The sequence below is a fragment of the Sciurus carolinensis genome, chromosome 3 (assembly GCF_902686445.1).
Source record: "Sciurus carolinensis chromosome 3, mSciCar1.2, whole genome shotgun sequence".
Lineage (NCBI taxonomy): Eukaryota > Metazoa > Chordata > Mammalia > Rodentia > Sciuridae > Sciurus > Sciurus carolinensis.
This window is the reverse complement of record NC_062215.1, coordinates 33,507,173-33,520,179: the sequence shown is the minus strand read 5'-3', so window position 1 is coordinate 33,520,179 and position 13,007 is coordinate 33,507,173. Positions and strand designations below refer to the sequence as shown.

The following is a 13,007-nucleotide window of genomic DNA, read 5'->3' as shown; positions in this document are numbered from 1 at the left end:
GCAGACTTTGGCTTACCGGCATGCTTAAAACATTTATGGCCAATTCCAAGAATATATATTTTTTTCTTTTTTCTTTTCTTTTTTTTAATAGAAAAGGGACAGGAGCCATGTAAAGGAGAGGAACTAAAAGGAAAACAAAGTGATGGAAAGTAATGACTAAAAGAATCTTGAACCCAGGGCGCTTTACCAATGAGCCATGTCCCCAGTCCTTTTTTAATTTTTATTTTGCTAAATTGTTGAGGCTGGCCTTGAACTTGAGATCCTCCACCCTCAGCCACCCTAGTCACTGGGATTACAGGCATATGCCAACACAGCTCCCTCTGTGATTTAATAAAAAGAACTTACCAAATAATTTTAGATAAAATGTTCTGTTAATCAGATTCTGCTTATGGCTTAATCCCAGTTAAAAATTTGCCAGTCACTGGGCTTCATTCCTTATCTAGTTTATACTCTGAATCTTGTGCCTCTGGCTATTATTTAGGCTTTGCCGAGTATGGCAGCAACTAATATCAAATCTAAGTTTGTTGCTATACTGAGAAATTCAGTCCTACATAGGAAAGCTTTGTTGATTTAGTACATCTGTTTTTTTTATTTGTTCTAATTAGTTATACATGACAGTAGAAATGCACTTTGACACACTGTACACAAATGGAGCTCAACTTCTCATTCCTCTAGTGTCACACCAGTACTGCTACATATGTGTACATAGGGTAATAATGTCCCTCTCATTCTACTGTCCTTCCCCTCCCTACCTCCCCTCCCCTCCCTTCACTCCCCTCTGCACAATCCAAAGTTCCTTCATTTGTCCTCACCCCCGCCCATTGTAGATCAGCATCACTTATCAGAGAAAACATTTAGCCTTTGGTGTTTTGGGATTGGCTTATTTCACTTAGCATGATATTCTCCAATTCCATCCATTTACCTGCAAATGCCATCATTTCACTGTTTTTTACTAGTAGTTAGGTTTGATTAAACTGACTTGAGAACAAGTTCACATTGAAAAAAATAAAACCAAAATTCTGGTCATTCTCTTCATTAAACAGTTTTTGTTCTGTCCTTACTTGGAAATCAAACAATTTCATGTTGTGAGCACAGAGAAAGGTTTGAGTTACAAGGGATTTAAAAATTCAAGTGTGGTTCCTCAAGCCAGGCTTCACACAAGGGAACTTGAATGCAGGTCTCCTTTCCTAGTCTGCTTGGCTTTCTACTTTTTTTCTAGAGAACAGACACAAATTATGCAACCATTTTTCTCTTGTCCTCAGATTACCATGTTCTTGCTTTCTTCCTGTGTCTCTGATTACCCCCCTCTACATCTTTACTGTTAATCCCCCTACTTCTTAACAACTGTGACACTGCTCACCCCTCCCTGGCCCAAGGCCCCAGTAGGCCTTTCTTTCTTGCCTTGCTTAGTTCCTTTACTCACAGAATGAATTTTGAGCTAAGCCTTGAAGAATATGTTAGTTATCACCTTTGCTTGAGGGAATAGCATAAGTAATGACACAGAGGCAAATGTTGGGGACTAATGTGTACAGAGAGAAGCTAGAGACCTTGGGCCCATGTTTCTATCACCAGATAACTGAGATAACCGATCACTGACACAGCCTTTGGTGTGGGCCTGTAATCCCAGCTACTTGTGAGGCTGAGGTAGAAGATTACAATTCTGTAACTTTAGATCCTGTCTCAAAACAAAAAATAAAAGGGGCTAGGGATATAGTTCAGTGGTAGAGCCCCTGGGTTCATTCCTAAGTACCACAAAAGGAAACCTCTGGAACTCTGACATCCAGAGCACTAGACAGCTCCATTCACTGTTTACCTTTGTTTTCCTTTGAGTAAGAGCCTAACTGGTGTCCTCAACCTCTCAGCTATAGGTGAAGGAGTGGCATATAACTTAGTGGTTAAGGACACCAACACTGGTGTCTAGATTGCCTGGCTCCAAATTCTAGCTCTTCCAGTTACTGCCTATACAACTCACTGATTATTGTCTTTGCACTACAATAAACTTTTTGATTAGGGGAAGATAAAATGAAGGTAACTATTTAAGTGACCTGGCCATTTCTCATATCTGTTATAGGTTCTCTCTTGCCCAAAAAAGATTCCTTTCCAACATTTCATATCTTTGTTTAATCCTCAAATAGGCCCAGAAAGTTCAATATTGGAACCAATGTGGTCAACATGCCCTACCTGTCCAGCAGGTGGCGCAGCTGGATATGAGAACAACAGAATTACTTGAACTAAGATCCTCGTCTTTTTACCCTGTGTGTGCATGCTCAACTTCACGACCTTCTAGTCTCCAATGTGTAACTCCCTCATCTTACTCATGTAAAGGATCTTCTTCATTATTTCTTTAGAGTATAGTCAAAACATCTTTCTCAAGCATAGTTTTGATTTTACCAGTTTCACTTTTTTGTTGTTCTGGGAATTTAATCCAAGGTGCGCTATCACTGAGCTACATCCCTGGCCCTCTTCTTATTCTTTTTTTTTTTTTCCCCCCCAGTGGTACTGGGGATTGAAATCAGGGCCGTGTTCATGCAGGGCAAACACTCCACAAACTGAGCTATATCTCCAGCCCTTTTTATTTTGAATTTTGTGAGAGGGTCTCACTAAGTTGCTGAGGCTGGCCTCGAACTTGAGATCCTCCTGCCTCAGCCTCCGGAGCCACTGGGAATACAGATGAGCGCCACTGAGCCCAGCCAGTTTCACTTCTTTACTATAATGCCTCCCAGTAGCCTACCTGTTAGAGCTAATTAATATTTCCAGTCATGGGTTTCACTGTCCACTTAATTTCTCCACTATACCTGACTGAATTACCATTTTTTAAAAAAATTCCACCTCTAAAAATAAATGTGATCTGAGTCAAACTGTTCCCAAAAATCTTGTTTTAGTACTACAATTAAAAGACTACTGCAACTGTTAGTTTGGAACAGAACATACAAAGATTTGCACAGAGAAAATGCTGCCAAAATTCTGGATTTTCACCTGCTCTACTGTTGGGTGTCAAATTCATGACATTTCGCCCCCAAATTTGGTAGGAGGGCATGAATATCCATCTCACGGTAGAAATGACAACATCCTTTGTCTTCAGACCTCTCTCTCCATCTGCTAGGAAACATACCGTGCTTCTGCCAACTTTGGATCATAAATCTGAAGGGCTCATAGGGAGATACAACAGAAAAGCTTATCACTTATTTTCTAAGTAGAAAATAGTGCTTTCTCTTGTCCCTTCCTCTTTAGCTCCTGTTTATTCCATGAGTTCTCAAAATCTTTCTACATTCTTCAATTTCATAAATCTAATTAAGCTACTGAATTTTGGTAGATGAACTTTTTTTTTTTTTCCATTTTTTGGTACTCAGGGTGCTTGACCACTAACCCGCATCCCTAGACCTTTTTAAATTTTGAGACAGGGCCTCACTAAGTGGCTGAGGCTGATTTGGAACTTGTGATCCTCTTGCCTCAGCCTCCTGAGCAAGAGATTCACCTGTGACAGTACCATTTTCTCAGAGATCTCCCTTTCCCCTTTTCAGAGCTAACCTGTGTGTGGGTGCTGTCGCCGTAGGTCTCTGGCTACTCTCTCATTTTCACTTTCTCCTCTGTTTACTCTCTTTTTCTTACGAACAGGCTCAAATCTAAAATCTCTTCATCCTAAAAACAGAAGCAATGGCAGCAGCCCTTCCCAAATCAGCTTTGCCCCTCAAGCCACCACACTGTTTATTAAAGACAGGCAGTTAGGCTAGATAGGTGATTGGGTTGAATGGAGAAAATGGAGGCTAGTTTGGATCTGGGAAGTTGGAATGTCAATGTCTCCACAGCACTTTGATTACCCAGATTACCTGCCTATACTACCCCTCCGAAAAGGTCGAAAAGGTTGCAGACAGTTGCTAATTAATGCCCCCAGGGCTGCTACCTGCCTGGCTCACTCCATTAGGCCCTTCCCCCAGCCCATCTGCTTCCCACCCTTTGGCCATCCCACCACCATTTCTTGGGCCCATAGTCACATAGGCAAGGAGGAGAAAAATAAGGGGTGCAGGGAGAGCAGGAGAACAAAGGAAACTGTAGTCTATGAATAGGACAGGGCACTCACACTTCCTGCGATACCAGACTACCAGCCATGGCTCCCTCCTTCTCCCTGGAGAAGCCTGTTACTACCTTTAAGTAAAACCTGCTCTCCATGCTTGCCTCTGCGTGCTTCTCTAGCGTTCAAACACTCGAGGAAGCATAACCAGCAGTAGCACTTTCTCCCCCTCACCGTCAAACTGCCCAAAAAACTAGATCTACACATTATGCCTGTTTCTCCTTACCTGATTGTTTTTTGAACCCGACGATAAATCTTTCCACCTACCAATCTAAATTGTTTTTTCAAATATCACCAATTATTCCAAATTTTAAATCCAGATCATTTTTAAACCCACTTCACACTTGGCTTCTGTGGCACTTGACACCGCTGACTGCTCACGTGTAGAAATCCTCTTTTCCCAGCATCTGTAATAGCCTACGTAAATCTCTGTTTGCATCTTGTCTTCATTGGTTTCTTCACTTAACTACAGCACTAACAATCACTGTGTGCTCAGAATGTGCCAGACTGGTTCTAGATATGATGCATGTGCTGCATCATTCAATATAAAAATTTCAGGATCTAGGTATTGTTATTATTGACATTTTACAAAGGAGCAGATAGATGCAGAAATCTCCCAAGGTCCACAGGCTGTAAAGTGGCAGTCAAGGTACAAACCCAGAAAACCTGATCACGCTGTTCTACCTTAAGTAATGAGCCTCATCTTGGGGTCTTCACACAACATATTTCTTGGACAGTATCACCCATGCCTATAGTTTCAGATACTTGTATTTATACATATATCAGAGTGATTGTTAATATCATTGCTAAAACAGGATGAGTTCCCAAAGCTCTGTCTCCAACTTAGAACTCTCAGCTGAACTCCAGATCTATATTTCCAACTGCATACTAATTCTCTTCCAAGTCATCCCCATAGCTACCTATAATATAAAATATGTGCAAACCAAACTCATTATCTGTTTTCCCCACCTCCAAACTGCTGCTTTTTTTTTTTTTTTTTTTTTTAAACAAATGCTCTTTCCAGTCACAAGTAAGAAACCTGGAAATTAGCTTTCCTCTTCCCTACAACCTCCCATTGTGTCTCCCTCCTCCATATCCCCAGCCTCCTGAGTGACCTCCCTTCTAGGCTCTTGCTGTTCTAACCCCTCTTCTGTACTGTGAGAGTGTATATCTTTATCAATACAAACCTGATCTTGTGGCCCCTCTGCTATCTCCCGGTAGAGTCCGGACTACTTAGCCTCAACTATGAAGTCCTTCACATCTGGCAACAACACTTCTAATCTCTTACCACTCCCCCGCCTCTGTTCCAGCCTCCTGTGTTTGTTGCTATTCTTAAAACACATCATGCCCTTTCAAACTCCCAGGTATTTATAGTCCTCTGTGTACCTGGGATTTCCTTTCCTAAACCTTACTCTCCATCCAACTCAAAAGTCACTTCCTCCATGACGTTTACCTTCTTAGATCGTCACTTGGTCAAGGAAACTCTTCCCCTACTTTAATTTCACTTTGTGTTCTATTTTTAGAATGAAGAAAGGGCAAGTATCCTCTCTAGTAAATTGGTTCTATAACAAGCACTAAAGATACCCTTCTGACAAAGACAAGATGAAGAAGAAGCAGCCTTTGGTTGGAATTGTCAAAAATAATTCTATATAGGAGTGTATTTTAGAAATGAGAATTTCTACCTTTGGCCTTATTCCAGAGGTCTTAATAACTCCCTCAGTGTAAGGTAAAAGTAACTCTCAATTTTTCAGGAGGTATTTGTAGAATCTTTTAGCTTTATTTCTCTTTCAGCCTTCTGCTGCTCATATTTGGGCCACTTCACAGCTTGCCAGCACCTTCCCAAAGAGTGGGAAGAACTCAAATCAGTGGTGAAACTAAATCAATCCTTTCAGATTTTCGTACTGTTCTGAAATTTTTTTGGTGGTAATAAACTAAATTTGGGGATTAGATGTGAACTCTATCCAATCCATGCTAACCCTGTATCCAGTTACTTCATTTCTTTAGGGAGGCAGAGACTAAGAATTGCAATATATATATATCATCTGTGTAGATATATCTTGATTTATTCTCTTCTAAAAACTGGAAAATAAAGGTAAACCACAAAGCCTAGAATAACAAACTCAGGGCCCCACCTGAGACAAAGATGGAAACAGCTCAGTTCTTTGAACTTACACTTGTTCATTTTGCCCAGTCAGCTATTTAATTTGTTTTACCCTCTTTTTAAAAATTTAAATCCTATGATACAGATTCTTTAAAACCTGTGTTATCTGACAAATTACTATATTTCATGTTTAGAAAACGATTTTCACAAAAAAAGTACAGTGTTTTCCCATGAATTGTTATTTATATGATTTTAAAGTTAACTGAAAAAAATGTAAAAATATAAACAAAATTAATAGGGGTAAAAATATGTGGAGAGCCTTCCATTCTCTGGAAAATACTGGTTAAATCTGACCCAGAATGAAATGAAATGAGGATCACAGTGAACAGAGACCCTGCAACTACTAGAAGAAGGCCCAAATCCTCGCCATGTCGGCTTTAGGACCTGACTTCCTTAACAAGACTCCTGAAGTGCAAGGAGTTAAATCAAGAATCAATGAATGGGATGGATTCAAACTAAAAAGCTTCTTCTCAGCAAAAGACACAATAATGTGAAGAGAGAGCCTACAGATTGGGAGAAAATCTTTACCACATGCACCTCAGATAAAGCATTAATCTCCAGGATATATAGAGAACTCAGAAAACTTAACAACAAATAAACAAATAACCCAATTGATAAGTGGACCAAGGAACTGAACAGACACTTCACAGAAGATGATATACAATCAACAAATATATGAAAAAATGTTCAACATCTCTAGCAATTAGAGAAATGCAAATCAAAACTAAGATTTCATCTCACTCCAATCAGAATGACAGTTATCAAGAATACAAGCAACAATAAGTGTTGATGAGGATGTGGGGAAAAAGGTACACTCATCCATTGCTGGTGGAAGTGCAAAATGGTGCAACCATTATAGAAAGCAGTATGGAGATTCCTCAGAAAACTTGGAATGGAACCCCTACCATTTGACCCAGCTATCCCACTCCTTGGCTTATAGCCAAAGGACTTAAAATCAACATACCACAGTGATGCAGCCACATCAATGTTTATAGCAGCTCAATTCACAGTAGCTAAACTATAGAACCAACCTCGGTGTCCTTCAGCAGATGAATGGATAAAGAAAATGTGGTAGATATACACAATGGAATACTACTCAGCTTTTAAAAAGAATGTAATTATGGCATTTGCCAGTAAATGAATGGAGTTGGAGAATATCATGCTAAGTGAAATAAGCCAAACCCAAAAACCAAAGGCTGAATGTTTTCTCTGATATGTGGATGCTAATTCACAATGGGCAGGGGTGCTAGGGAGGAATAAAGTTACTTTATATTAGGTAGAGGGTAGTGAAGGGAGGGGAGGGGGTATGGGGGATATGAGAGTAGAAAAAATAGAAGAGTGATACACACATTATTACCTCATGTACATATATGACTGTATGACCAATGTGCTCCTACAATATATACAATCAAAAATGTGAAATCACACTTCTATTTATGATTTATCAAAATGTATAAATGCATTCTACGGTCATGTACAACTAATTAGAGCAAAGTTTAGAAAAAAGAAATGAGGATCACTGTGGTTTTAGGTAGATTTGACAATAACAATTAAAGGCTTCCATTTAAAGGAAAAAAAAACCGAACTGATAAAACCTAGTATACTTTTTTTAAATTTTTATTTTATTGAACCCAGAGGCACTATCCCACTGAGCTACATCCCCAGCCCTTATTTATTTTTGAGACAGGGTCTCACTAAGTCGCTGAGGCTGGCCTTGAACTTGTGACTCTTCTGCCTCAATCTTTAGAGTTGCTGGGATTACAGGTATGCACCATCACACCTGGCTAAATTCATGCTATGAATTTCTTGATATGGTCCCTGTTTTATAATGGAATTTAAGATTGCAAATAGGTTTAACTGAATCAACTAATTAAAGAGGCATTATCCAATTATTTTAAACATATATAAACACTCTGATAATATAAAGTATTATCTCCAGTTCCCTCATATCAGAGGTAATATAAGACAGTAAGCTAGAAGAAGAGAAACAAAATTAAATTAAGTTTGGAGAAACAAAATTAATTTGTTTTTCCTACCTATAGCTCTGGAGACTGACAGACTTCCATTCACCCTCCAGGCACCAAACCAGACTACACAACCTCCAAGGGCCTCAATTCGCTGCTTTTCATCCTAAACAGCAAAGCAATAAAAAGAAGCTTACTGGGTTCAGGATGAATTCATCTATTTTAATAGTTAACAACAGTTTAAATACTCATCAGGTTCCTGAAAAGCTTCTCTTATGAAGATAGACACAACTGTTGAGATTAATGGCAATAATTATAATAATTGAGTGAATCCTAATAAATAACTCAAAAACTGCCTCTATGACATGTGCTCCAATAAAACAAACCATACGTACCTCTCTGTCTGGTTTGTGTGGTTTCATTAGTTCAACAGCTTGGCCCTTTCTCACAAGCATTACCTGGGAATCACCCACCCAGGCCACATGTAGCATGTTGCCTCTGATAAAAGTCACCACTCCTGTGGTCCCACATCTTAAGCTCTGAAAATAGTTTAAATAAAACTAGAGTCAATGAAAATAGACACCAAATTTTCATTGAGAGCAATTTATAATTATTAATTTGGAAGGTAGACTATTAATAATGCAGTTTCACAAATACATAGCAATTCATGTTTTTCTGTGCATTTTATATGCATGTATGTACTTATTAACCACACACACAAATCTACCTTATCTATAATATGCAAGACAGGAATGATTAATTCCAGATTTTTTTTAAGTGTCAGGGTTATGTGACTTGTCCCAAAGGCAGGTAACTTTAGTATACAAAATAGAGGGGAAACTCTTTTTCCTTCCAGGCTATTGCTAAATTCACTATATCAATCCTTAAAGATTTCCATATTCTAGTCTGTTTCATTATTGACCTACTAAATGTTCAATAAGGTATCCTAGCTATACAAAGTAATATGAAAGCTTTGCTTGGTATACCATCATATGTTCCCAAGATAAGGAGCCAAGAGATAGCATACATTCCCTGAAGTACTAAGGTGCTTATATCTTAGTATAAAAAACTTTTTTTTTAAGTTTGTCTACAATATTTTTAGGGGCCTTTGCTTTTGAAACATTGCCTAAAGACCTAATAGCCTGGAATTTCACTGCAACAGCTACCACTGTACTTAAAACTCTTGATCCTATCATACTAAAATGATATCTCCATTTGACATGAGTCACCACCAAATGAGCATGACTTTCTGTTACTAAGGACCTGGCCTAAATTAGAACCAATGCGTCAGGGGTGGTAAAGGGCTCCTTATATCCAATGAGAAAAACAACTTCCCTATATAGGGAAAGTTTGTTATAAATCCTCACCCACCAATAAAATATCTTCCCACACAGAATGTTCACCAACTCAGCCCTCTGGAACACATGATAAAGACACTTCAGTGCATATGCCCTGGAAAGAACAGGAGGCTGGGCTGCTTCACAACAGGAATAGCTACTTTCCCCCCAGCAGTTAGCAGCACATGGAAGTACAAGGAGAAAAGGGACTACTGAGACAAACCTAAATTATTCAAGAGATCTATCGGTAGAACTGAGACACCAGGACTGTTGGCAAATGAGGTAAACATGATCAATAAAAAAAAAAAAAAAAAGATTAAATATGCCCATAATTTTAAGGAGACAGAAAAGGAATAGACTAGAGGATGAAAAAAACAAAGTGACTCGTTCAGAACGTTGAGAGCCAGCAGCTGTAAGAGGCAGAGCCGCACAGTGTCAGCCCTCAAGAGACTGGGAGGATCTGAGGTTAACAGTTGTTAACTGTTGTTTTTCCAGCTGCACATCTGTGTACACCCTAGTAGTTAGGTTGCTGGATTTGCATATAAATTGAAACTTGAGAGTGGGGATAAAGATATAGAATATTTCTCTTGCTTAATACCAAGTAGTTCTGAATTATTGGTTCATGAATTCTGAGACCCATTATTGCTTTGCAGCATAACTGCAGGATTAAATAAATGGATTAAATGATTACCCTGATTTCTCCACAGCAAAAGAGTTAACTCTTCATTTTTAAGAGTTAAAGTCACATGACAGGAGTGATTTTTTTTTTTTTTTTTGGGGGGTGCTGGGGATTGAACCCAGGGCCTTGTGCATGCAACACAAGCACTCTACCAACTGAGCCATATCCCCTGAGCTATATCCTCATTTTTTTGTGTGATTAGTTTAAAAAATAGAAAGTGGTTGGCCCCCAGTTAGGAATCCAATATAGAATACTATACTTACGTGCCAGGGCCCAGAATGATACTTAGTTTTTACTGTTAGAGCTTAATACAGGAGCCCCTGAATTTCATTCATAGTAAACAAACAGATCTGATTAACCTTAACAATATAGGATATAAGCCTGAATTTTCTTCCTGCTAAGAGAAAATCAAAATCATTTAAGGAGTCACCCTCTCCAAGAGACACACAGCCAAACACTGCCTACACATTTAGAACCAAACGTATGGAAGTAATCCTAGTTTCTGTTTTTTTTTTTTTTAAAACATTATTTCATATTCACCATATCCAGATCTTGTCAGCAAGAAAGCTCAGAGAGATGGTCCTGGTATGAACCTGACAGATAATGATAAAGAAAGGAAAGATAAAACTCGCCTGCCAAATCCAGCAATGATTATAGGAATGTATCCAGAAAATTATAGCTTGACTGTTTCTATAGGGTATGTCATTGCTACTAAAACTATTCCTGAAGAGGGAATTAGATTCAGAACATGTGAATCCAGTAGCACGGGTCAAGAAGATAAGAGTTTGGATAGTGTCTGCCCAGAAAGAGAAAAGTCCAAAATAGCCCTTTAACCAAATAGAACAAGTTGAGTTCAGCTAGGACATGCATAGCTGGAATTCATAAGAAAGTGGCATACCTCCCTAGCTGCCTTCTGCACAAACCGCTCATCAGTGACCCGGAAGGCCCGGCACAGAGCCTCAGCAGGATCATGGGGAAAAACCTCTTGGCGAACTAAGTTAACATGTAGGTGAATGGAAGCATAAATGGCTGCATCTACTCCCCCATGGCCATCAAACACTGCAAAGTAAGCTTGTTCTTCCTGGTCCTGTCAATAGAAACACAGAACAGTTAAGGAATTGGGGACAATATGATTCAAATGAACCAATTCCGGGGCTGGGGTTGTAGCTCAGTGGTGGAGCACCTGCCTAGCACGTGTAAGGCACTGAGTTTGATCCCAGCACCACATAAAACTCAATAAGCAAAATAAAGGTATTGTATCCATCTACCACTAAAAATATTAAAAAACAAACAAACGAGCCAATCCCCAGGAAACATTGTTGTCCATCCTCCTCCTCTATGGCATTTGTCATTCAGGTAATGAGACTTAATGTTTCCCCTTTCTTAACATGCCTGATCAACTGCTGAAATACCTGCAAAATTAGGGCATCTGTGTTTTTACACTGAGCACTGGAACACATCATGCCCAATTAGCTCAGGCTGAAGTGCCCTCTCTGTGAAAGTTGTTGTCTTGTACCATGGAAACCACCCACATACGTTACTTCAAAACTGCTGTTACAAGTTGGTGAGGGGTGGAAAAGAGGGTATGAGGAGGAATTGAGTACTTTTTTCAAAATGCCAGAGAACAATAGGAAATAATTGGCCTTCCAGCACAAAGCCAATTATGTTCAGGTTGTTTAAAATACATAGAGATATAAAAACATATGCACAGTTCTAAATATAATGTTTCCTTTATAAATCATTCATGGTCCGATCGAGTTTTCATAAGTAGCACAGAACCTCTAAATTAGTTAACCAAACTTGAACCACATCAGATGCCCAAATGCCCTGTGTGGCTGACAACTTTGCCTTGCCTCAAGTCTAAGATGGAGCTTCAAGTTTTCTCACAAATGTCAACTGCCAAGGGAGGCTCTTCTAACCTTTTGCTTTGTCTTGACAAAGGAAGCCTAATCATAGATTTACCTTTTTGACCACTAAGTAGTTTGCTTATTCATCTTCAACTCAAGTGTTTAAATCTCAGATCTATCTCACTTAGGAGATCTATGACTCATTCACGCCTCACTGAGTCCTGAGCTCCCCTTTAGGTAACAATAAGTAATGATTTTTATTTGCAAGTTCATTCATTTCTCTTTCCTTTGGCTTCAGGAATCTTACAGGAATTCAGGTTCTGTCATTGATTTTTTAAGCAAATCATAATTTTCCCACTTGTTTTCTTATGTTGGGTAGAGATAAGTTGCTATCTCATGGGGGTTTGAAAGAAATATTAAAACAAGAGGTATATCTGTGCTTTGGAAAAGTTCCTTTTAATAGAAGTATCAAATATGAAGGTCCATAAAGCAATGATAACACCCAGATATTAAATCTATGTCTAAAACACATTATGACTAGTCCATTTTGCAATTTAAACAATACCATGTAGAACATCACTGAAGACTGACTAAACAATTGTCTAGAAATAATCATTATGTGTAGAATTTCTATCTGTAAAGCAGTACTCATTTCTAAACAACTCTATAGCACTGGAAGAAAGAAAAGGGAGCCGTGTGAATTTCTTTAAAAAGTAGTGTACATTCTTTAGAAAACAACATTTATTGACATTTTCCCTATTATAATAAAGTATGATAATTTATGAACATAAAGAAGTATGAAGAACTATCACCTGTAATCCTACCATGCAAAGATTACCATCTTTCTTCTATATATACACCACATATTTTTAAATTCTTTTTTCTTTTTTAATGGTGGTACTGAGGATTGAACCCAGGGCCTTGTACATGCTAGGCAAGCATGCTACCAA

The 13,007-nt window shown here is 38.7% G+C and overlaps 2 protein-coding genes across 6 annotated transcripts in view; one reads left to right on the top strand and one right to left on the bottom strand.

Moving 5' to 3' along the window:
* The window catches only part of Ppm1e (protein phosphatase, Mg2+/Mn2+ dependent 1E), a 168,056-nt gene that overhangs the window by 5,028 nt on the left and 150,021 nt on the right, over window positions 1–13,007 (bottom strand). For both annotated transcript variants that reach the window (XR_007107575.1, XM_047542828.1), the window contains exons 4-6: window positions 11,109–11,297; window positions 8,590–8,733; window positions 8,267–8,360 (exon numbers count right to left, since the gene is read on the bottom strand). Coding sequence is in view for 1 of the 2 variants with exons in the window: in XM_047542828.1 (XP_047398784.1) it covers window positions 8,267–8,360; window positions 8,590–8,733; window positions 11,109–11,297 (427 nt within the window). In the remaining variant the exon portion in view is untranslated. The remainder of the gene's footprint in view (window positions 1–8,266; window positions 8,361–8,589; window positions 8,734–11,108; window positions 11,298–13,007) is intronic.
* Trim37 (tripartite motif containing 37) overlaps window positions 1–13,007 on the top strand; it is a 180,169-nt gene that overhangs the window by 149,657 nt on the left and 17,505 nt on the right. The gene's annotated exons all lie outside the window — the stretch shown is intronic.